At 51.1% G+C, this 25,007-nt stretch overlaps 1 protein-coding gene across 13 annotated transcripts in view; it reads right to left on the minus strand.

Annotated features, from left to right (window-relative positions):
* The window catches only part of DOCK3 (dedicator of cytokinesis 3), a 182,516-nt gene that overhangs the window by 51,140 nt on the left and 106,369 nt on the right, over window positions 1-25,007 (minus strand). For all 13 annotated transcript variants that reach the window (XM_036333427.1, XM_036333432.1, XM_036333429.1 and 10 more), the window contains 11 exons: window positions 20,534-20,622; window positions 16,422-16,547; window positions 9,762-9,886; window positions 8,227-8,389; window positions 7,399-7,505; window positions 6,893-7,064; window positions 6,437-6,534; window positions 4,364-4,447; window positions 3,072-3,172; window positions 1,031-1,112; window positions 667-837 (listed from right to left, as the gene is read on the minus strand). In XM_036333427.1, coding sequence (XP_036189320.1) covers window positions 667-837; window positions 1,031-1,112; window positions 3,072-3,172; window positions 4,364-4,447; window positions 6,437-6,534; window positions 6,893-7,064; window positions 7,399-7,505; window positions 8,227-8,389; window positions 9,762-9,886; window positions 16,422-16,547; window positions 20,534-20,622 — 1,318 coding nt within the window. The remainder of the gene's footprint in view (window positions 1-666; window positions 838-1,030; window positions 1,113-3,071; window positions 3,173-4,363; window positions 4,448-6,436; window positions 6,535-6,892; window positions 7,065-7,398; window positions 7,506-8,226; window positions 8,390-9,761; window positions 9,887-16,421; window positions 16,548-20,533; window positions 20,623-25,007) is intronic.

The following is a 25,007-nucleotide window of genomic DNA, read 5'->3' on the forward strand; positions in this document are numbered from 1 at the left end:
CTAGTAGGAGGCTTGGTACACAGTAGGCTTTCAATAAACACTGGTTCTCATTCTTCTCTCTTCTACATGCAGGTAGCATGAAGGAGGCTTCCCACTTCTCAGTCCTCTTACACCATTAACCCAAGACGTACAAAGGGAAACGGAACATCGCCTAGAGACAGGAGGCGAGAGGGCACGCCGCCTAAGGGGCAGGTGGGGGGAGGCTGTTTCCCTTGGCTGACTCATCAGGCAGTAGACACTGGCCTGGAGTGAGTGGGAGTTTATGGCACTGGGACACAGGTCTGCATGCTGCAGTCTATGCTCAGGCGACCAACCGATGTGTCTTCTCACCTCTCTCTCTCTCTCCGTCTCTCCCCCCGCCTCCCTTCCACACTCTCTGAAAAGCAGTGGGAAAAATAACCCTGGGTGAGGATTAACAACAACAAATAACTGAAGAGGACGCCTGAGAACACAGCTGTGCTCCTCTGCCGTACGCCACTGGGATGCTTTATGTGTGGCAGCTGGGCCACAGCTGGTTTTGAAGTAAAAGCAGCTTTCCGTTCGAGTAGGTACTTTCTTGTAAACCACCCCTTACCCAACACACAGGAGCCTGGAAGCCGGAGGACAAAGAAATCACCAACTCAGACAGACAAGAATCCGCATCAACGCTCCCCTGCAGCCACAGACCTGAGTGAACAGGAGCGTCTCTGAGTTTCTGCTGTCCAGACTGAGAACAAAGCGGATGGAGTGGAAAAGTTCTTGGATGCTGGACCGGAACTGCTCCTCTTCCATCCCACACGTGGCTCTCGAGTACAGGATCCTGGACTGCACGATGAACTTGAAGAGGTACTCCAAGGCCTGGAGGTGTGGGCACAGAGGGATGGGAAGGTGCTAAAGATGGTCGGGAACGAACACAGCAGGGAACGAAGGGCAAAGGAACAGTGAATTCTACACTAAAATCAGGTGATGGACAATTCCAACTTGGAGACAAGCATTTCTTTTCTTTCTTTCTTTCTTTTTTTTACTTTTCTCGAAGTCAGCCAGTAGTTACCCGCATGGCTTCCTGGATGTGGTCCTGCCGAATCAGTTCTGCCGAGCAGTCCATGTACCACTTCAAACAGCGGATGAGCTCCCTGGGGGAGAGAGCAGTCCCAGGAAGCCACTTTAATCCACACGCAATGCAGCCTGAAATGTTTTCAGCCCCGAATCAGCCACACAGGAAATAACACCTGCTGCTGAGCTAGACGGAGCGATAGGCCCACTGCCGCCGGGAGATGCTCGGATTGTCTGAGACCGGACAACACTCCCAGTCCACAAGAGCGGCCACATTTCAAGCAGCAATTACAATCACTCCTATCACTCTCCCTGACACACATTTCTTCTTTGATTACGAGAAAGTTTTCCCAAAGTCTTGGACTGTCTGTATTGTTTTGTCTAAAACTGCTGTTTCTCTACAACATACAACCGTGACTAGTGAATAGTAGACTCTGAATAAAGATGCAGAGTCCCGTGTGCCCCTCCTCACTCAGCCTTCATCCCCTCTACTTTATTTCCTCAGGAACCAGGTCAGTCGAGTGAAACAGGATTACAGGGTCAGAAGGCCTGCACGGTTACATGGCAACAGAGCACAGAGGTCAAGCGTGTAGGCCCTGGTGAGACAGCAGGGCTCACACAGAGCCTATCAGCTTCTAACTCGGTATCCTGGGGCAACTTATATGATCCTCTGTGCTGCATTCTCTCATTTAAAATATGGAGAAAACAACCGTACATCTTGAAGTTATTGGGAATACTAATGAGGTGACACGTGTAAAACGCACAGTGCCTGCTCTCCAAAGTGACATAAAGTGTCAGAGTTCCAGCGACTCCACAGCCTCACTATCCTTGGGTTTTACTTATATTTTTGCAAAATTGTGCTAATTCCTTCCATAGAAAAAGCAAGACATATTTTTGGCAGCTTTGACACCTATGAAGAAACTATGGTTTAAAATGTCAGCTGAAAACCCACCGTAGCTTTTTTTTTTTTTTTTCAGAAATAGAGAAAAAATTTCCTATGGAATCTCAGGGAACCCCAAATAGCCAAAACAATCTTGAAAAAGAAAAAATGTAGAAAACTACCACTTCCTGATTTTAAAACATAGTACAAAGTTATAGTGATCAAACCAGTGTGGTACTGGCATAAAGACAGACACCTACAGCAATAGAGTGGCTCAGAAATACACCCTTGCATGTATATGGCCAAATTATTTTTAACAAGGGAGCCAAGACTACTTAATGGGGGAAAGAACAGTCTTTTCAACAAACTATATTAGAAAAACTGGGTATCTACATGCAAAAGGATGAAGTCAAACTCTTATATTAAACAATAAACAAAAATTAACTCAAAATGGATCAAAGACCTACACGTAAGAGCTAAAACTTTAAAACTCTTAGACAAAAACATAGGGGTAAAGCTAAATTACATTAGACTCAGTAATGATTTCTTGGGTCTAACATCAAAAGCACAGGACACAAAATAAAAAATAGGTAAACTGGTTTACATCAAAATTGAAAACTGTGCATCAATGGACACAAGCAACAGAGTGAAAGGCAATGGGAGAAATCTCTGCAAATTACATACCCACAGGGGTTAATAGCCACAATATATAAAGAACTCCCACAGCTCAACAACAAAAACCAAACCACCTGATTCAAAAATGGGAAAAGGACTCGAACAGCCTTTTCTCCAAATGGTCAATAAGCATGTTGAGAGATGCTCACATCACTAATTGTTAGAAACATTCAAATAAAAACCACAGTGCGATTCCACCTCACAACCTTTAGAAAGGCTCCTATAAAAAAAAATCCCAAATACAATAAATAAAAAAATAAAGAAAGGAAGAAAAAAGAAAACCAAACAGACAGAAAGTAACAAGTGTTGCCACGGATGTGGACACCGGAACCCTTGTGCACCGCTGGTGGGAATGGATAGTGGTGCAGCCACCATGGAAAGCAGCGTGGTGGCTCTTCAATGAAGGTGAAAAGGTCAGGTGACCTTCTTTTAAGCCTCTTTCTCTTCAAACTCAAGCCCTGATAAGGATGCAGACGGAACTTACTTGTATGCCAAGGCTCCAGCGAAGTGCTTCTGGATGTACGTGTCCATGACAGGCCGGAAGTGGAAATACTTGATGTCTCTGAGCAGGTTGATGATGAACACCTGGCGGAGATACCCGGGTTCACTGGAGGCCTCAGCCCTATCCCCAGCACTAAAAAGAACTTTCTTCTTCAAGGAATGGCAAACCGTCAGTGTTTTATCTAGTGCTCCCAGTGGGCGGCGACCGTGTGCTTTCCATCCTGAGCCTGAACTGCTGTCTGTCTGCCCTGTTCTTGCCTCTCCTGGACTCCCAATCCAGACCTGGCTCCACGGTCTGCCAGTGTTGCTTTGAGCCTCTTCCTAACAATGCTGGGTACACAACACGACCCAGGGGAAGGCAAAACAATACTCGTGCAGGTGCATAAATACTAATGCATCTCAGACACTTGGGAAAAGAGGGAGCAAGGATTGTCCTCAGAGCCAAATTAGCCAAGAAAGGCTGTACCCTTCAGAAATGGGGCTGGGCAGCGAGGACAAAGAAAAGGCGAAGGGGCAACTATGCCAGTGCCATTCTGCCTCTGCCCTCGTCTATCGGGTAGACTTGGAGTATCTGGTTCTCCTTGAATATACAGCCTCCCGTGGGACTGGACATGTTAAGCAAAGTGCACGAAACAGCCTAATCCAGCCGTGGGCAAACTACGGCCCACGGGCCGGATCCGGCCCATTTGAAATGAATAAAACTAAAAAAAAAGACCGTACCCTTTTATGTAATATGTTTACTTTGAATTTGTATTAGTTCACACAAACACGCCATCCATGCTTTTGTTCCGGCCCTCCGGTCCAGTTTAAGAACCCATTGTGGCCCTCGAGTCAAAAAGTTTGCCCACCCCTGGCCTAATCACTGTCCATTCTCACTATGCAGCCTCCTGCAACTCTCGGCTCCCAAACGACTTCACAGAGGGAGGACCAGCACAAGTGCATCTCTGCTTGTCCTGGGGCTTACAGCCACGTGCGTGTGGTCTCTGGGCCTTTGGGTGGTGCAGGCCACTATTTCGGGGCCTGGCAACTCTGCAGCTGTGATGAGACCGAGTATCGGAACCACAAAGTTGAGGCCTGGACCTGACCATGCTGCATTCTGCCCAATTGATCTCGCAGGGATCTGCCTGGTCGGTTGGTTGGTCTTGGGTGATTCTCCTCAGTCCCTTTTGTACTGGGAACATCCGAACCTTGTGCTGACGCACTCTAATAACTTACTTCCCTCCTTTCAAAAACATGTGGCAGGAAGAAGGAAAAGCCTGGAAGGATGAGACTCACCAGAGACTGGAACACCAACAGGCCGTACTTCTCTGTGTTGTCATCCAAAATCACAAAGAGTGTGTCTAAGATGTCCTGCAGAAACTGCAAGGGCACAGACGTCAGGGCTCAGGTCCCGGGGCCTGTTCCAGGCACCAATGCACTTACCTCCCAATAAACAATGTCAAAGACCTAAGGTCTCAAACCACCACTTCCAAATAGGCTAACGGGTTCACGAGGTGGACTTGGGTATGTGCTGACAGCCCAGAGGAACAGAGAGGCGCTTCCTGTTGGCAAAGTGCTAAACTTGTAAGGAAAGAGCAAGTACCTAAAAGCCTAGGACATCCACAGAGGAGAGCAATCTTAGAACAAGACAATCTAGGTGATTCTAATGCAAATTCATTTTGAGAAAAAGAGCTCACTTTCCTGGGACCTCAGAAGCTCAGCCGTCCCCTGCTCTCTACGGGCCTAACTCCACACAGGACATTGGGGTGAGGATGTGGCAGGGGACACCCTCCCTACGGAAGCCATGTTCTGATCTAGAAGGTAGTGGCCCAGAGAGGAGAATGCAGCCTGCGAGGCCCGTCACTGGGGGAAGGGCCCGGAAGCACGGCCTCTTGCTGCTGCTTGTGTTTAGGGCACACACCTTTCTGAGATGCAGACACCAAGGGGGAGAGGACACACTTCGGGATGCCAGTGGTCTTTAAAGGTCAACACTAACGTTCTGCTGGTCAGAACGCAATGGGATAATACCATGCTTGCAATTTACTTCAAAAGGATGTAAGGTGGGAGGTGTGGCTAGGGACTGGATGGGCAGGGTCTGCCATGGGCTGGCGCGGGTGTCGAGTACACACAGGGCTCTTTATACTATTCTGTCTACTTTTGTGAGGTGTGAAATCTTCCAATAAAGAGTGAAACGCTAGTGTGTTCTCCCCACACTCTCTCTGGCTGGCCTGAGACAAATGACTGGTGCCGAGACCACACCTGCTGGTAGAATGTTCTCCTGTGAGGAGCACAACCAGCTTAAAAGATCACAGGCTCTCCTACTGTCTGTTCACTCGATGATATTGTGAACATGTTCAGAAGGAGAAATGCCCTGAGGATGAATTTATCTTAAATTTCAAAAACTAGGATGAGCTTATTTGTTAAGAGATCTTTCTAAAATGTACGATACCCTGATCGTAGAATTAAAACAGAGCTCATCCACGACTTCGCAGAAGTGCACAGAGGGGCACACTGTTCCTGATTTGCAGATGCCGTGTTGTGTGTTATGGAGTCAACGGAGCTGTGAAGGGAAGTAGAGACAGCGCGTCGCTGTCTGATACTTGTGACGACAGAGCCAAGAATGCTCATGTGGACAGGCAGCCTCCTGAGATTCCGTCTCTGTCCGACATTCTGTTGTTCTTGCTCATCACCAAAAGCACCCCCACTTTCCTCAGTGCAGTTCAGTCCACTGTGGGGAATCCACCTGTGGCGCTTTCGCCAGCGGAAGTGCCTGGGGGTTTCCTGAGCTAGAACCAGGGGGGCCAACACTCTGCGCAGCGTGGAGGAGCCCAGAGAGACAGCTGGGGATGGCGGTGCCGCTGCCGCCTGCTCGGCCATCAGACGGGAATGTCGCAAAGGAACTTGGGGCAAGCGGTGGAGGCAGAGAGTAAGGAGTTTCCCTGCCATGGACGCTAAGGGAGAGACGGGGCAGATTTAGCTCTTCTAGAATCCAGACCAGTGGTTGGCAAACTCAGTAGTCAACGGAGCCAAATATCAACAGTACAACGATTGAAATTTCTTTTGAGAGCCAATTTTTTTAAACTTAAACTATATAGGTAGGCACATTGTTATTAACTTAATTAGAGTACTCCTAAGTTGGCCTTTGCTAAAAACGTCCTCAATCTGATTGAGGTGCGTTCGCTGAGGTCGGCCCCTTCCAACTCTCCCATCCACACTCGTCTTGTATACTTGTTTCAGACAGCGGAAAGACATCAGGCTGGGTGGTGAGAGGGTTACAAAGTAAGGAAATGAGAAAGACCCCAAGGAAGGGAAAGGAGGCCTACAGGAGTGCAGGCAGCACGGGGCATGGGACCTAAGGGGAAGCCAGACCTTAACGATCTCCTCTCCGCTGACGTGCCGCAGCCGCCCCAGGATGTCCATGATCCTGTCTGGAAAGGCCTTCCACTTCAGCAGAGCAAGGAGGTCCACTAGAAAGCAAGCCAGCAGGTGGTGAGCCCTGGCTGAGCCAAGGACAAGCAACACCCACTCTCCCAGACATGGATAGCGGTGGGGGGCTAGGGAGACCTAGGGAACAGAAACAGCTGTGAGCGTGGCCACAGCCTCTTCAGTGCTGAGATCAAGGCCAGACACATCTGTGAACTCTGGGTGTGCGCTCTGGAGCTGCCAAACACAAGGGAAACCCCAGAGGCTGCTACTGCCAGTGATTCCTTCAGCTTCGATGACAAGGATCCCCTCACTGCGGTAGGACAGCAGTAATTCCCGTCTCCCTTAACATGTATCAGCACCTGAGGGTGGGGAGGGCACCCCTGCGGCGCCGTCACCTACCGTTCTGGGTGAGCTTGGTGGAGGAGAGCTGCGTGGAGATGAAGAAAGACTCTTTGGTGCTGCGCTGGAAGATGAGGCTGGAGGGGATGTTAGGGCAGCCGTTGTAGTCCTCTTTGCAGCAGGGCAGGCCCAGGTACAGGGCATGGTTGTTAAACGTGCTGTTCTCATCACACTGCGGGCAGAAGCAGAGAACACAGAGTCCTTCCTGACCGCGCCACGTGTACAGGTCAGGTCCCAGGGATTTCTGGTTGATGTTTGTGCTCTGTCCAGAAACTCTCCAGCATGGCTGACATGCCTTTTAAATATATATATATTTTTATTGATCTCAGAGAAGGAGAGAGAGATAGAAACATCAATGATGAGAGAGAAACATTGATCGGCTGCTTCCTGCATGCCCCCGCCTCCCCCAACTGGGCATCAAGCCCGCAACCCGGGCATGTACCCTGCCCGGGACTCAAACTGTGACGTCCTGGTTCATGGGTCGATGCTCAACCCCTGAGCCACACCTTGTACACGTAGAGCTCGTGGATGTCATCGGAGAGCGTGGTCCCGTCATCCCGCATCAGGGGCGAGAAGGCAAAGCCGAAGAGCTTCTTTTCCCCTTTGTCCTTCGCTGTAACCACAGCCAAGCGTTAGTTGTTTTAGCCCCCAATTTGCGTTTAAATTTCACACCCCCTGTGCTTACCACCTAGCTCTTTACTTCTTTGTCCCTCACTTTCACTTACTATCAACCTGACTGCAGGAGCGGTAAGAAATGCACTGGCTGTTGTCCACTGATATCCCAGGGCCCAGGCTATCTAGACCCAGAGAGACAAAATGCGGGTCTTGGTTAGCCTGAGGCTTTCTAGGAAGCAGCTGATACACAGGGAACACCCACAGGGAGCGACACTAGCAACCACCCAGCGTCCAGGTCAGACACCAGGAGCAAACAATACCCAACCCTGGGTTTCTGTTGTTTCACTGACTGCAAAGAGGAAGGGAGAGGGAGAGAGAGAAACATCAATGATGAAAGAGAATCACTGCTAGGCCGCCTCCTGCACGTCCCCTACTGGGGATCGAGCCTGCAACCTGGGCATGTGCCCTGACTGGAATCGAACCTGGGACCCTTCAGTCCAGAGGCCGATGTTCTATCCACTGAACCAAACCACCTAGGGCCAACCCCCTGGTTTAAAATCATTGTCCAGAGAACAGCATCTGATGACATCCCATCTCTGAATGGCCATTTCTTCACAACTCCTCGTTTTCTTGCCCCAATAAGAACCCTCTCAAGTCTGTCCCGGGGTGGGAAGAGTGATATTCATATCCCCTAAGGAGTGTGGGGATGTCTCACTCACTGGAACAGTGTCTGAACTCGAAGCGCAGGTGGGAGCCGCGGAAGCGGTCGATGGGGATGGGCAGTTTGACGATCTCTCCCCAGCGGGGACTGTTATTGTGGTAGAGGACGAACGAGTGGTAGGAGCTTCTGTTTGGCTCCCCAGACCCCAAGCTGATGCAATCCTGGAAGAGAGAAGCAAAATCGGTGTCATTTCCTGAGGGCCCTCGATGTCTCCGCCTCTGGGACCCCGTCTCTCGTGCAGGTTCTCTCCCTGCCGGGCGGATCTGTAAGAGGAGGAACTTCATGGGGCCTAAATTCACTGCTTTTGGAAACAACTGTGTGGACGGAGCAAGGACTCGCAGTCACCGTGCTCGCTTGCCCTGGGGCGGAGGTAACCGCACGCACTGCAACAAACCGGGCGCTGAGGGGGGTACCTGACGCCCTGCGGTGGGCCCCGCATCGTCACCGAGAAAGCAAACAGTGGACTCCGCGGGAGAACTCCACTGTGCCCGGCACACGGCCAGATCACAAAGATAATGAAATGCTCAAGTGGGGAGAGCTGGTTTCCTCCCCGCCCCGGGCCCCGCGCTGCGCTGGCACCTTAGGCTGCCCCAGTGGGCTGTCCTTGGCTACAACGAGGAAGGCAGGTTTAACTTGACCCGGGTTCCCAAACACTGCCGTGAAGATGCGCCGGGGCTGCCCGGGCTCCCTGGAGGGCAGGAAGCCGCACAGGTGGGGGGTGAACACGGACAGCTCTGCTGACCTCGGTTGGACTCCCATGCAAACCCCGGAGGTGGGCTTTCAAAGTGACAAATCACTGTTTTGACCAACGTTTCAATGTTCTCCTTTATTTCTTCTTGCGGTGGGAGGTGATTTTGGCTAATTTTACCCTTTTCTTCTGTAAAATGTGGATGACTGTTCTTGTTCTGCCCACCTCGCAGGGCTGCTGTCAACACACAAGAGTGAGGTCTGAAAGACTGACTTGCAGTCCATCAAGTGCTCTGCAAACGAGGCCATGTGAGTCGCAAGGAACTGCACCCCGACATGACGGAGGGGAAACTGACACTGACAACAGGAAAGCAGCCAGGTCTTCACTTTCAGTGAGTGACAGGATCCCTGCGTGCTCTGGCCGCAGGTAATCGCAGGGCTTGAGCCTGCTGCTCCGTGTCCCGGAACTTGGCACCAGCCGGTGAGGACCTAAGTCTCGCCCTGGACCAAGAGCAAGTGGAACTTCCTGTAGTGGCTCAAGGATCAAGGGTGGGATCTAGCAAGTTACGGGAAATAGGCAGCTCAATGCGAGGTGGGAGGGCGGAAGCCACAGTGGGACAAACCAGGGAGGTCTAAGCTGGAGCAGGAAGGCGTAGGGAGGCTGTGACACTGCGAGTGTCAGCAGGGCGCGCCGAGGGCTCCCCGGGAAGGAAGAGGCAGAGCAGAACGCACACGGCGATCCGAACTCAGTCCTGCCCGGGGAGGGTCCTGGACAACGTCCACAGGATGGAACAGGAGGGCCACTTCAGGGTCAGCCTCCGTTCCAAACTGGCTGGCAAGCCTTACCTTCAAGATTTCTCCATCTGCATAAAGCACGTACATGGTCACTTCAATATTCTTTTGCACACTCTTTCCCCCTCGCTCGAAATCCCCCTTCTCCAGGGTTAGGTACAGGTCATTGCGGATGTCGCCTGTGGGGGAAGAAATGCGTGTCTCCGTGACCCAGAAACCACACTGTCCCCTGCGCGTGGAGGACCAGGCTAGCGATGGCGCCTCCGGGGTTCGGGGGGGTGCTCAGGGCATTCCAAGCTTGGTTAATAACGATGGACACCCTACAGCACCGGGGGAGGGCACGCGGGTGCTCAGCCACGTGCTCGGAGTCTGCTCCGCAGGGCTGAGCACAGCTGTGCGCGGGAAGGGCGGGCGGAGCACCTTCTCAGAGGGCAGGCGGCTGCTCGGGCTCTCCCCCCTCCAGGAGGGCAGCTGCTCTCTCAGCCGCCACAGAGATTCTAGAATCCACTTCAATCAGGTCTTGTCTATGTCTTAACTAGCCCCTCCTCCTCTCCCTAAGAAAAGTTTCCTTTTGACTTTCTAGGTTTTCTTTCTGCAGCCCTCAGCGCCGCCGAGTCTGGCTGAGGCCGAGCTCCCAGGCCACTGCCTGCTCGGCGCCGGGCAGGCCACTTTGCGTGACAAGTGCCTGGGAGCAGGCGACGCTCCCCCAGAGGCACCGGTGCGGGAGCCCGGGGACCACCTGCTGTGTTCTGGCTGCTTCCCTGGGCCCTGGCTCCAGCCCACGTTGCCCCAGACGGGCAGAAGCCGGAACCGCCGTCCGAGACGCCCGGAGTGACGCCTGCCTCTCGGGGTGGGACTGCCTGTTCCTGTATGAGAAGAGCCCGTGTAGCTGCTCTAAGGTTGCCCATACTGACACGGTGAGTTCTAGTCACACTTTCTAAAGGGCTTCTGACTGAAAAAACAATAAAAACATGGTAAAGGCTGGGGGGGGGGGTCTTCCAAGGAAGAAAGCAGCAAAGGAAAGCGGGAGGCCAGAGTGAAGATGCCCGCAGCCTCCAGAGATGAACTGAGAGAGGAGGACTGACTGGCACAGCGGGCCTCAGAAGCCAGCCCAGCCCGTCTCCCCGTCGTCCTCAGAAACACGGCCCCTCTGATCGGCTCAGGCCTTGGAACCACAATGAACAGGTTTTGCTTTTGGTTCGCAGGTGAGCTTTCTGGCTGCGTCAGACATGGCCGGGGGCCTCTTTTCTGACTGCGGGAGTGTCTGTGGATCTCGTACGCATGGCACAGCGACAGACCAGGCCTGGCACACACTTGGGCTTCTGAGGCCTTCATGATCAGACCTTCTATTCGTCAGGTTACCTCCCTAGCCCGGGAGTGCAATCATGGCGATTTGGTCGCATGATGAAGCTCTCAGAAGACTTTGTCTCAAGTAGGGAAGAGCAACCCCTGAGAAGGAATTAATTAGCAGCTCAGAGAAAGCCATCTTGCTCCTCAAGGAGCCCCGAGGCTGCCATGCTGGGGAGGCGGACCGCCGTGAGGCCTGTCCTTGCTGCCGCACAGGCGATCCTCTTGGGCCAAGTGGAGCCTCCACTTGGAGTCCTACCACATCACTGACAGAGCACTCTGGCTGCGGGGACGAGGACAAGCAGAAGGGAAACTCAAATTTATCAACTTGCTGCTGTCAGGACAGACGCTGAATAAATCAGTCCGGAAAGTAAGATTCAAAACTAACTGGGAATGTTACTGTGGGTTATTGCTATTATAATGGGATAAATCAAAGTCGGTTATACCTTTAATTTTTAACAATTGAAACAGACATGCTAGAGCCTTCTTGTGATAAGAAACCTTTTAGTTACACATTAGCTTTTCTATGGAGTTTAAGTAATTATTCAATTTCTAGGCTGATTTGGCAAAAAAAAGTGAATAATCTAGAGAATTTTAATGTCTAACCCAGAGAATAGGTGCTTTGCTTAAATATTATCCTGGTTTTAACCAGAACTCTCTGGAAATTACTTTTAAAGTAATCCACGTGAATTTTATTTTATTAGTTTTAAAATTTTTTTTTATTGATTTCAGAGAGGAAGGGAGAGGGAGAGATAGAAACATCAACGATGAGAGAGAATCATTGATCCGCTGCCTCCGGCAGGAACAGGGATGGAGCTCGCAACCCGGGCATGTACCCTGACTGTGAATTGAACTGTGACCTCCTGGTTTGTAGGTAGACACTAACCACTGAACAACGCCGGCCCGGCAGGTTCTTCGCTTTTCTAACCATGTCTTCTGTGTCACAGGTCTACTGGTTATATTGTTATGAAGTCAGGGACGTTCCCTGCTGTAATGGGACCACAGGGATGGGCACAGTGACTCACTATATATGACAATTTCTTTCCTGGGCTGACAATGTGATGATCTTTCAACCTGTTGTGGGCCAGAGGTGACCATTCCTAAACCATCCCTTACGCATATCGCCAAGGCCTCCTCTGACAGCAGACAGCCCGGGGCCTCTGCACCACTGTGGGACTCCCACCGCTCCCGTGAGGTGAGCTTCTTTCAAAGACCGGGCTCTGTGTTTGCCTTTGTGCGAGGTGAGCCCAGCAGAGCTGCAAAGAGAAGCTCTCTGCCTTCTGGTTCTTTGGGGCTTGGACTAAGCCCGCTCACTTTCTTTTCAATGGGAGGAGCTGACCTGCCTCATAAAAACCTCTCTCTGAGCTGTCACCTAGGGCTTGGTAAGGGGTTCTCAACGTCCCAGGTCTCCTTCGCTTCCTCAGACCTTAGTGCTCACCCAGAGTAACACGCAGTCTTCTAGGCTGGGCTGGTGGCTTCTCTTCTTACGTCTTGTCAGTTACCCCAAAAGGTGAGGCTGATGAAGGATTAATAATGTACATGACGCCCCACCCCAGTATTGCAACATTCCATGGAACAAATGAAGATGGAAACAAAGCAGGCAAAAAGCAGACAGGACACACAAAAGCAGGAACTTACACCCAACTATCTTCATCTCTGCACCAGAAAGAAAGGGGCGAGAATGAGGGGACAGCACAGAGAGAAACAAGAACAATTAAGACAAACAGGAAAAGAGAATAAACATCACTTGCAGGTCGCGATGAAGCATGCACTTTCACCAGGGGCCAAAGCACAGGCAGAGTTCCTGAGCTCCAGGGAAGAACCACAGGGCCCCCAGGGACTCAGCATGCCTGCAGCGCTGCCTTGTAAGGGCAAGTTCAGGGCGGCCCAGAGGAGCAGTACTGGTGCCAGGTCTGACTCGGGAGGGCAAGCATCCCTCAAGCAGCATCGCCACCACCTGAGTGCTTGTGAGAAATGCCAACTGCCGGGCCCACCCCGAATCCTCCCGTAGCAGAAACTCTCGGGGTGGGCCGGGCAATCTGTTTCCAAGCCCACGGGCGGCTCTGATACACACTAAGTGAGAGAACTACGCTTTAGGGAGAACACAGTCCTCAGGACACACTAAGTCAAAGGGCAGATTTCTTCTGACAAGACAGAAAACCGTTTAACTAATAAAAAGCATAGACCATATCGCTCACAGTGAATAGCCTTAGAAATTCAAGGTTACAAAAACAAGTGAAAATGCTGTCATCCGCACAGAGCCCGGAGGACTTGGAGCAGCCGCAGGGAAGCTAAGAAGCGGAGGCTGGAGGAGCCCGGGCCGGGGCTCAGGCGCGGTCTGGAGAAGGCACAGCCTTTTCTCGAGCAGGAGGTTTCAAAGCGTCCCTCTGTTTACAGTCTTTTGGCCGACAGCTTTCTTTAAGTTTTCTGAGGGCTAATCTGACAAGTGCGTTCCTGGGAACCGCGCTAACTTCAGCCTGTTCACCTGGAACACCTGTCCTGTTCCCATCTTTCCTGCCCATCTTCTTGAAAAAGATCTAGGAAAAGAGCAAAAGTGTGCCGCAGACGTATTCGCTTTTGTGCTGAACTGAGTGAGTTTGGAGGGAAGGAGGAACTGCCACAGAAATGTGACACAAACTAAAGGCTGTAAGTGCCCAGTTTCAAAATTTGGCTTAACCCCCCATGTCTATTTGTTCTATAATCTAGAAGTCAGGGCCTCGGCTATGGCACACAGTAGGGCCTCTCCTGCTCACAGCAGTCACGTGGTGTGCATGTACACGCCATGAAAAGAACGGGAGACCATCAGAAAGACCTTTCGGAAACGGTGCGCGGTGCTCCTGTGGCTAGAGCCTGTCGGGCTCCCACTGCAGTCGCTGCTCTGTGACTCGGAGCTGCGAGCTGTCAATGCGCTTTGACAAGGACGCACCCGTCGACCCTGAGAAAAGCTCTCCAAATGAGTGCTGCCCACTGCTGGCATCTTAAAGTAAGGGTCACAGGTTAGGAGTAATTCTGGTTTTTTACGTTTACTCTAATTGCTCAGCCGTAAGTGTTGAAATGTTCACAGTTACTGACAATTTATTTCTTTGCTCATTTCCCATACATCCATGTGTCAAGAAGAAGCTGAAAGTTCGTGTAACTTGGTCACTGTGAGGGCTGCGAGACCGCTGCAGCCCGGGTGCGATGTTCCTCAGGGAAAGGACAGACCCGCTGCAGGAGGACAAGTAGCCAGGCTTGGAGGTCTCACCGAAGGGTGTGTTAGCACAGTCACGGTTCCCCAAGGTGGGCTGCCTGCAACGTGAAACACCCAGCACCTTTCCTGCTGCTGCAGCAGGGCCTGCAGGCCAGCCTGTCACCTGCCCAGGGACGCAAACCCGCTCTGGGATCTCGGAGTGAGTAAGGGGCTGGCAGTTGTTAGCTCCCAACCCTGGGGGTGGTCATCTGTTCGAAAGCTCTCCCCTCAGGGGAGGAAGGGCAGAGGAGGAGGAGCTAATGCACAAAGGACTGCTTTCTGCCTGTGAACCACGCTTCCTGTCAGCCTCAGCACCCAGCAGGCTGACCCACAGCCCAGCCTGGACCTTCAGGATGGCCAGTGCCGGGGCTGTGGTCGCTCAGCTGCCCGGGCGGGGAAGCTCCTGAACCTCAGCTTGTCTCACCGCCGGCGGCTGCAGCCGGTTTCCACGGCGATGTCTAGATACCCGCAGTCCTTTACACACCTGTGTGCCAGGATGCACAGGCAGAGCGCTCCACAGGGACCTCTTTCCACACGCGGTGTGGACAATGTCACTTTGGAAAGCAAAGTCTGCTTCACAACATTTCACTGCCGCTTGTTCCTTTTTGGGTCTGCTCACTGGGTTTTAAAGTGAGAAGACTGCTAGGAAGGAAATGTCCAAACCTTAGGCATTAAAGGAAGGGAGGACTGTAAACACCTCTCTCAGAATAGACGGCTCCACCTGGGAAGCCTGGGAATCTCACTTAAAGAGATCTGGGTAACCACCAGCTTTCTCCCATGACACGTTGCCAAGAAGCCAGGGACTACCCCCGGGCTCTTTTCCCGCTAACAGGGCCATAGAGGCTGAGAAGTGGTCCAGGACAGGAAAGGAGAAACATCCCGCGAAGGCCTCACATCTCCAGCAGCCACCCCGAAGCCGTTCTTGAGCACCAAGCCTCCTTAGCATTTAAAGGTAAAGGTGGGGTGGCTGAGCGGCCCAGCTTTCCCGCCCGAGGACCCTCCTCACGTGCATGAGCAGAGACGAAGCTCTCCCCGCAGCTCGCTCTGCGTGCACAGGGTCTGTGGAGTGGCATCGAAGGAGCAGAAAACAGGTCTGGGCCTAGTGTGGGAGGTGGGAGGCACTGGGACCCGGCACATGGGCCTTCTCTGTGCACAGGCTACACTCCGCTTGGGGCTGTGCTGGCAACATTTACAACAGGAGAATTCGGGTCGCCACGAAGCGTTCCAGACGGGATGTTTACAACTGAGTGCCCACAGTCAGTTCAGTCTAGCCTGGCCTGGTCCTCGGCACAAAAGCAGACGAGCTTGTGGCAGATCATTCACACTCAGTGGGAAGGGCAGATTCCTAACTCCTGTCATCTGTCCAGACAACCAGCAATTTGTTCTGACTTTCCTCGCTTTGCTCGCATCTGCTCTGGTCCTCAGACCGCCTGCCATCCCCCTGAGACCCCCTCTACCTTCCCTCACTCCTGCAGCCCCGCTGGCTCCGATGGCCTGGCTGACCCATTTCCCAGCTGTTCTCGCATCTGTCTGACTAGGAAACATGAACCTGGGATTGACCTGCTGGACCCGCACTGGAGGTCAGTGGGCCCCCACTTTCTGCCTTGGCTCTCCTCTGGGCCCTCGATGAGGGGTGGGGGTGGGATATTCCTGAGAAACTGGCCAGGTCGTACAATCCAATCCACAAAGCCGGACTGAGACCATCTGTCTTATCCACTTTCTAAAAGGTTAAAATGCACCTGCTATTCCCACATGAAGTGGGACCCGGCAATGCTACAGGCACACATTTTGGTTATTCCTCCCCTCAAAGAGGAAGTGCTTGTGAGCCACTGCCTCCGAAGGAGTGGACCGGGAGAGCGGAGTGTGGAAGGCCTCACATGAGGTTCTTTGGGGGTTGCTGCATCCACTCCACTCAGACAACTCGGCCCCGGCCACCAGAAGGTGGGGCTTCTGGGAAAGAACAATACCAACCAGAGCCCTAGGGCCGCTGGCTGCAGATGCAGTCGCAAGCTTACTTGGGACGCAGAGGTTTTTAGTGGCTCAGGCTCCCCCATAGCAGAGTTCAGCAACTGCTGACGAGACGAGCACGGGACTGAGCCCAGCCCTCCTCCCACCCAGCCCCAAGAGGTTCTACCTACCTGGCATGATGACATCAGGAAATCCCAATTTCCTTGTAATCGCCAATCCCCTGTTAAATATCATGGGATTTTCTCTCCGTATCTGTTCCATGTCTCCGCGCAGAAGCTGAAGAGAAATGATAAGGCCTGCAAAACAAAGGCAGTTTCTCCCTCAGACCACGTCCCTCCTGTCCTGTGGTGCTAGGAAAGACAGGGCCCCACTGTTTCCAGAGGAAAACGTGCAAAGTTCAGCATTTTTCTTGAGAAAAATCTTGATGCAGAAAATATGTTATTATTCTGAAGGAACATTCCAGAAAGCTAAAGGAAGTTAAGTCAGGATGACCTCAATGACCCCGAGAACTCGTCTATTAAACACAGACAGGGCTCCGGGACACCCAGCATTCAGCCCAGGGCCAGGTGGGTCCTACTGGGTATTGAAGGGGAAGGTTGACACATGAACTGTACATGTAGGGACCCAGAGAAGCCAACGGAAACAACAGTAGCCTAGGACAGTGTGGCCAGAGAAGACCTTGTGTCAGGGTGTCCCACCAGCTGGAAACGAACACACTAAGAGATGCTGGGTTTATGCTAGGAGAATGCCCAAGTGTCGGAAGCAGTGTGCCCGTTTAACCTGGCACCGTCTTGTAAAGTGAGCAGCAGAGCAGACACCACATAGCTCCGACAGGGAACCCCCGCAGTGCAAGGAAAAGAAGGGGTGTTGCTGTGAGGCTAGGTCAGCCATGTCTCAGACTCTGAGTTTCAGACCCTCCAGATGATCCCAAGGCCTTTCTTCAGAACTCGGGAGAATCTGTAATGTCCCCTCAGGCAAGCTGCCTTCTGGCTCATTACCTGTACCTCTGGAGTTTTGCACAAAGTAAGAATCTTCTGGAAACTGCCCCTTCCCTGCCCCCCAAGGGGCCCCTCGCAACCACTGGCTGGAAGGCTGTGGGTCAAGCCTAGATGGGAGTGAGGAAGTGCCTCCAAGACTGAAGGAGAGCAGCTGTGGGCGGACACATTTCGGTGCTGGTCAGCAGGAAGCAGCCTCCGGGATGTAGAGGCTTGGGAGCTGAGCAGGAAATGAACATCTAAAATGGGGGGGAGCTGTGATGATAATTAGGACAATCAGGAGAGCGACGCTAGGAGGAGACAGTGACAAGCGAAGCTGCAGAATACGAGTGGGAGAGGGAGAGCATGGAGAAGTGGAGAAAGAGGTCAGGCACTAGGAATATGTGCGCTCCCAGCGGGGCCAGGGGAGGAAACACAGCCCAGCCAGACCTCCAGATGACCTCAGTGCTTCAGTGAAAAGCTCACGCTGCCCAGGAAACCTGCGATGATGCCTGTGATGGGCCAGTGTCAGTAACACCAGAGCGCAGTGCCCAAGAGCAGACCCATGGCATTCACTGCGCATTCTGGGCAGATAATCCGTGTGGGGTTCTGAACACCCTACAGTAATGTTTTACAGCCTAATCGCTTGGTAGACTCAAGTACAATTAGTTTATGAACCTGAAAGGCTGGGGCCCAGAATCCAGACCACAGCGATCTCTGTAGAGGAGAGCAGCCTGGGAGGTACTCAACTCCCCCCCCCCCCCCCCCCCCCCCCCGTTCATCTACCTGCAGTGTCTTTACACAGCCATCCACGCTTTCTCTGGGTGAACAGGAACCCACACCCCTAGGGACAGCCTACTGGAGTTAGGTCTGTGGCTACATACATAAGAGGCCAACAATGGACACCAGGAGCCACGTACATTAAAGCTGCACCTAAGAGAGTTCCTGCCAAATGATACATTAACTCTCAGCTCGCAAATCAACGTAGCAATTCCTTCTGCATTTTCATATGATTTGACTTGAAGGGAAAGCACTTACAACTTCTTAAACAAAAAGGACATTTAACAAAGATGGGTGACAGTTACAGCAAAGTCAATTTTTTATACGGAAGTCTCTTTAAATAAAGAGACTAATAGAGACCTGAACTACTCCCCTCGCACGACCTGTGGGATTCTCTGACATGAAGACCCCAGAGCCCAGCATGGAAGACCCGGCTCAGAAGCTGGTAAGACAGTGGAAAGGCCAGTGGCCTGGAGTTTAGAAACCTGGGCTTTCTTGTTCAGCCACAAAGTCATTTCATTGAGCGTCAGTTTCCTCATTTACTTAATGAAAGAGATGAAAAAGGTAATTTCCAAATCTCAGCCAGCTTCCAGTCAGGCCTTGCCAAGAATCAGTCAGACACACAATTCAAAAAGCAGCAGCTTGTCTTTCCTTCTGGCTTTCCCACAAGTGCATGCAGCCCTCCTCTCACAATGGCCTCCTCGCTGAGGCGCCCTGAAGGCTGCGGTGCCCCCAGCACCAGAGGAACAAGTGCTTTTCTTTTTCTTTTTCTAAAAAATATGTTTTTATTGATTTTAGAGTGAGAGGGAGAGGGAGGAGGGCTAGAAACATTGATGCGAGAGAAACATTAATCGGCTGCCTCCTACACGCCCCCTACTGGGGATCAAGCCCACAACCCAGGCATACAACGCCCTGACCAGGCCTCGAGCCGATGACCTCTTGGTGCATGGGACGATGCCCAACTGAGCACACTGGCTGGGCGAACATGCTTTTCTAAAACTGTTTAAACAGCCAGTGTCTGTGAGTTCTGGACAAAAACCATAGATACTGAAGATGGCACAGTCCCTGCTCATTCTGGGGAGTAAGACAAAAGTCAGCACCATAACCCGGTGAGGGGATGGTATTGGTAAAACTGCTCTTTCAGCTGTTGCTTTTAATGTATTATTACCATCTCATGTTTAAAATGTTCTCCATGTTTTAATCATATCATGTCTCAAGAAATTACAGTCAAGGGCAGCTCTTTATAAATCAAATAAGTAAATAAAACAAGGAACATGACAAATATTGATGTGAAGGGTAGTTTTCCAAAATGCTAGTAGGTTTCGATACTTGAAAAACAAGATTTTACCGCCTCTTGCTTCAGCCCAGTTGTAGGTGAGGAATATGGACTTATCACACTGCATGGAGCGCTTCGGCATCCAGGCACACCCGTTAGGGAAACAGTCACTTAAAACAACAGTGAGAGGCCCTGAGGGCCCTGCTACAGAGCGTTAGGGAATCAGGGACTCCCAGCTGAGGTCTCAACCCTGCAGTCTCTGGTGTGGGGCAGCTCTGAGGACTCTCCGAGTGGACTATCTGCTGACCCTGACAGAGGGGGTCAAGTTCTCAACAGCTCTGGGAACTGCCAGGCCTTCCAGTGGCTTTCCACTGCCATTTAGGGCCAACTTTTTATTTACAAGCCTATGAACGTTAAAACAAATGAGGTTATGTAAGAGATTATGAAATAACTTAGAGGTTAAAAACTGACAAGAGAAACATGGTTGCAAGTAAATTTGAGAGCTACCTTTAGGGTATATAAAAGTTCACAGGCTTTTAAGTAGTGCTTCTAATTTAATCAAGCAATTAATGTTCGATTTATAAAACAACCATTCTAATGTGCAGAACTGCACCAAAACTTAGAAACTATAGAAATGGGGCTTTAAAAGAAAAGGAGGACAAAAGAAAGGAGAAGTTGAGCTAAGATGAAACCTGCCTGGTAATAAACATGTTCTATTCCAGCGGCCGCCACCGTTTCGGACCTCACGAACCGCCAGTGGCCCGCGCGGCCCACTGGTTGGCGACCGCTGGAATCTATTCTAGCTCCAGGATGACTGACGGTGGCAGAACAGTCACTGGTTCTCACTGTGTCAGGCCTTGTTGGTGAGGCTCACACGAAACAGGAAGAGGAGAAGTGATAGTAACCTCTGTCTCTTTTGGGGGCTGGGTGTCATCTCTGCTCAGGAAAAGACAGACTCCACATGTGACAGACCCTGCAACACTTCTGCTCACTCGGGACTGACAATGCAACTCACGTTCCTTATCAGAGCACATGGCATCGGTCAGAGAAAAAACTGAAAATGTATGTTGTTTGTAATTAAGAAAGGTCTCAAATTATCACAAAAAGAAATAGAGTCCTTGGGGAGGAGAAGAAATGTCTGCAGGGAACTGAACTTTACACGTGGCCGCTGATCAGCACAATCGAGTAGGTGCGAGATTAGCAACTGCAAACACAACACGCGGCTGTATTTGCAGCCAGAGAAGTACGTCACCGTGGCTGGCACTGGGCGCGGAGTACTTGGCGCTGGACTTGCGGATGATGTTCTCGTGGATCTGCGACCACTCCCCCTCGTTGTTGCACCTGGAACAGGAGGACAGGCTTAGAGCTCTCAAGGGTCTCAAACGCCTGCTCTGACGCCCCAGCGGTGCGTGTGACACAGTGTGAAGGGTACTTCACGCTCACTTCCCAAAGGAAGCAACTGTTTCACTGAGTTAGACAAGGCTCGTTTTCTGCTGAGGCACACAGACAATTCACACTTGGGAAATTCTAAAATAAATCTCTATAAATATTGTTCAAGAGGCAAAATACCCTCTTTTCTGAAGTAGCATTCTCCCACCTGTCAAGTTTTCTTCTTTTCTAGTTTCTACACACACACACACACACACACACACACACACCCCAAAAACAACCAACCAACAAAAGCTGGGCTCAGAGGAAAGTCCCCCCTGGAGGAAACACAGGTCCTCCCGGTGAGCTCTGCTGTTCAGAAACGGACATGCCTGGCGCCGGCTTTATTCTGTCCACCAGCTGTCATGTTGCCCCAGAAGGAGACCCTGCTGAGCACAGGGCCATGTGGAGATCTGCTTGTGGCTCTATTGCAGCCAGACCAACATTTTAAAAGCCGCCTGGGAGAGCCGTGGGCTTGGCTCCCTGTGAAACCCTCTGCTTCAGGGGAAGGAGGGCTTAGCAGGGAAGGCGGATGCCTATATATGGGAGAATGGCGCTTTTCCCCAGGGGCTTCTGGATTGGGACCAAGGAGCATGAAGGACCGACACTGCACTGCACTCACGCACGGCAGGTTAGGGTCGTCCCCTCTAAGGGCAGCTCAAGGGCTGCAGCCACACCACGCCTGGTGCAGCAGGAGCAGAGACGAGCAATTCCTCACCCTAATGCAGCACGTCAATGAAACACCTGTAATCAGATCAGGGTCAGCCCTTGAAAATTCCATGTGACACTGGCAGTCCCCACAGTACTGGCCCCACCCCTGCCCCTGCTGGAGCGGGAGGTAGGGGCCCACTGACCCCAGGAAGCAGGACCCAGGGACAAAGGAGAATCCATAGGGTCTTCCCATGGCTGCTCAGAGGGTGGAGTCCAGCCCAGCCGCTTCCAAGAAGAAACCCCGGTAAGTATGTCACGGGTACAAAGCAGTGTGAAGCCCAACTGCTTCCTAAGTGAAAGGGCTTGGGCAGAGGCCACGCCGCGTTAGAGGAGGTTGTCACTAGCTTAGCTGTGCGGCTCAATCGCTGGTTCTTCGGACTGTCCCGTCAGTAAACTGTCAAGACAAGGTTCTCAGGAATTCAGGGAGGTTACTTCCTGCTCCCAGGATCCTTCAAACAAAGGGCGGGAGAGTGTTCTTTCAAATGACCGCTATGATAGCAACTCAGCCGGGAGTGCCCAGCGGAGTGCCCAGCGAGAGGCTGGCAGCAGCACGGGCAGCCCTCCTGTCCTACGTGCACACAGTCATCTTCCAACCGGTCAACACATCAGGGAAGTGCCCGCTGGTGGATTCAAAGTGGTCTTTCTGTCAGTCTCTTGTCACTTTCTAGGTCCACAAGATCAGGAGGAATTTAATGGAACTCTGACTTGTTTGTCATAAATAACACACTGCCCCCTCCCCTCATTTCAAAAGAGTCTTGAAAATTAACTCCCTCCCTCCCTCCCAAACAGACCCTCACTGGCGCCTTGGCTGTGGAGGCGAGCCAGTGCTTTGCTGACCACATCAGCAGTGACTGTGTATTATTTCGCTCACATGTACCCTTCCCCCCAACACATACAATTCAGATGCCAGACAGTGGACGGCTTGCCCCTTAACTATCGGTGGCCTTCATAGCTCTGCCTTCAGCCCATTCCCTTCTTACCCTACAAGCTTTCCTGGGCAATCCCACCTACGACTATAGTCTCAGCCACCCCAGAAGGTGCCAAACCACAAAGCAGTGTCTGCAGCCCAGACTCATCCCTAAGTTCCTGGCCCACATGGCTCCGAGCGCTTTGGTCCTCTCTCCGCCACCGTCTGCTCCCAGAGACGCCCTCTCACTGAGTGGAACCCACTGGTTCACCCAAGCAGAGCCCTTCCAGCTGTCACCAGGCCCGGAGAGTTTGCTGTCTTAAAGTCCGTCACAGCTGACCCCTCCTCTCCGTGCCGTGCTTCAGCCATGACCATCTCTCCTCTGGACCAGGTGATCACTTCGCTGGCCTTTCAGACACCTCCCTTTCCAGAATGCCGAGGGGAGCGCCTCACCCCGTTTGAAACTAAGTGGATGTGGTGTCATCGGCACCTTTTACCCAGTCATGAGGATGTTTTGTAAGGAAAAATTATAAATGTAAGCATTTATTACATAATCAAATGAGTTGTGATTATAATCAGGCATGATTATGTCATCCAATCAAATTAATACTTAAAGCATGATTACTGATGTTGATAATTCACCCTCAGTCTTAAGATGCATGAGAAATGGTGTTGGCTTTAGTTCCTTGACACCACTTCTCCTTTCATGTTCTAGGCTCCAGGTTCAACAAGCCCTGTGCCTGCTTGTGACCCTTGTCCCTATGGCCCAGAGGGAAAATATGACATCTGTATCGGACTAAACAACACAGCGTGGTTACATTGGTGATTTCTAAGGTTTCTGGCTCATTAGACGTGACCTAGTTTTAATGCCTTGGCTTCTTGTTGAAATTTTCTTAAAAGAATGTGGTGCCTTCCCATACACACATTATCTTTAACAACAGCCATAAAGCCGGAGCAGTGACCATGGCAAGAAACATTAAATCTCTGTTTGAGGCTGATTCTGAATAAGGAAAGAAATGATGATAATGTCAAAATTGACATATTTTGCCAATTCATTAAAATTCTACAAGAGATTTTTACCCTTGCAAAAGCCTGTCCTAGCCAAGGCTAAAGCACTAATAACTGTAGCCGTCAGCAAACCCTTTAAGCTTCAACTCAATCTAACCAACATGTCCCCTGGAACTCACTTCGCCTGCGGGCTGGCTGCACTGTGCTGACGTGGGTTTAAAAGACGAACCCTCAGTCTGCACGTCAGCACAACTACACAAATGTGCAGCTGGGGGTCTGTTTGAAAGTCTCCTAATATTTAAAAGTGGAAAAATTATCCTCCATTTTAACTCTCTCGGTGCTTCAAAACATTTCAAACTACCTTCTCCATGAACACACTGTTCTTTAGTTTTCCAGAGGTGATCCAGTAGACACAGCTCATAAGCAGCAGCTAAGCAAAAGCTACATATGAACCCACTTCCTTGCAAAGTGACAGGCTGGCGCTGAAAGCTGCTGTTTTAGAAGCGATTAGCTCAATTGCGCCTGACAGCATGATTTCCAGAGGGATGCGTGCAGGCCCCTATGCACGACGCGAATCGGCACTGAAGCAAGAACAGCTCATACACGCACGGAGATGCCAGCCTCCCGTGCTGCCTAGACCCCTCTTGGACAGAGTGAAGCAAGATGGTGATGATGTAAGTTTGGATTTCGGTTTTAGTCCTTTTCGAAATGAAAAGGGCGTATCAAGAAGCAGGTCCCACCCGGCCAGCATGGCTCAGTGGCAGAATGTCGACCTGGTCACAGTTTGAATCCCAGTCAGGGCCCAGGCCCGGGTTTCGGCTCGATCCCCAGTGTGGAGCGTGCAGGAGGCAGCCGATCCATGATTTTCTCTCTCATCACTGATGTTTCTCTCTCTCTTCCCTTCTCACTTCCTCTCTGAAATCAATAAAAATATATTAAAAAAAGAAAAAAAAGCGGATCCCAGCCCCCATCAATGCAGAGATTTGGTATATGAGAAAGTCTGTGATGGGCACATAAAAGGAAGAGAAAAACCCACCAATATTCCCTTTGTAAGTTACTATTCCAAAAGAAGAGCCTCATCTCATCAAATCGTGCCTCTGAATGGAGCTAAGGGAAACAGGTAGTAAGGAGGTATGGCTCTTTGTTTAATTACTAAAACGTGGCTCATTATATAAAGGCCCAAATTAAGTGTAATTATGGATTAAGTTCACTGCATGCCTAAACCAGACAGAACAGATTGGACAGAAAAATATCCATACAATGTTATGATGAAGAATTATTAACATGGTGATTGACAGATTTAACTTAAAAAAACAATATTTGGTTAAAATCAAAATAGGACAGATTTTTAAAAATATCTTCCCAGCGTTATACTTGTTTTGAAAACTCACCATGTTTTCAGCATTGCTATTCATGCCTAAGTCTTAGCAGCAGAGCCAGGCAATGTGCCTGGAATCTGTGTCTCATTAGTTTCCCCTTTTTGTTAACAAGAGTCAGGATGTGACGCACTGCTCCTGCAGGACAGGTCCCTGGGCTGGCGAACACGAAAAATAACACATGCCTTGCTGGGTGGGGCTTACAGACCCGGGGTGGTGGGAGTGGAGGGTGAAACTCCAGCTCCTCAGAAAACCTAGCTTTTCTTCAAAGCATGGCAACCTGACTCATGCACTTT

The sequence above is a fragment of the Myotis myotis genome, unplaced genomic scaffold, assembly GCF_014108235.1.
Source record: "Myotis myotis isolate mMyoMyo1 unplaced genomic scaffold, mMyoMyo1.p scaffold_m19_p_13, whole genome shotgun sequence".
NCBI lineage: Eukaryota > Metazoa > Chordata > Mammalia > Chiroptera > Vespertilionidae > Myotis > Myotis myotis.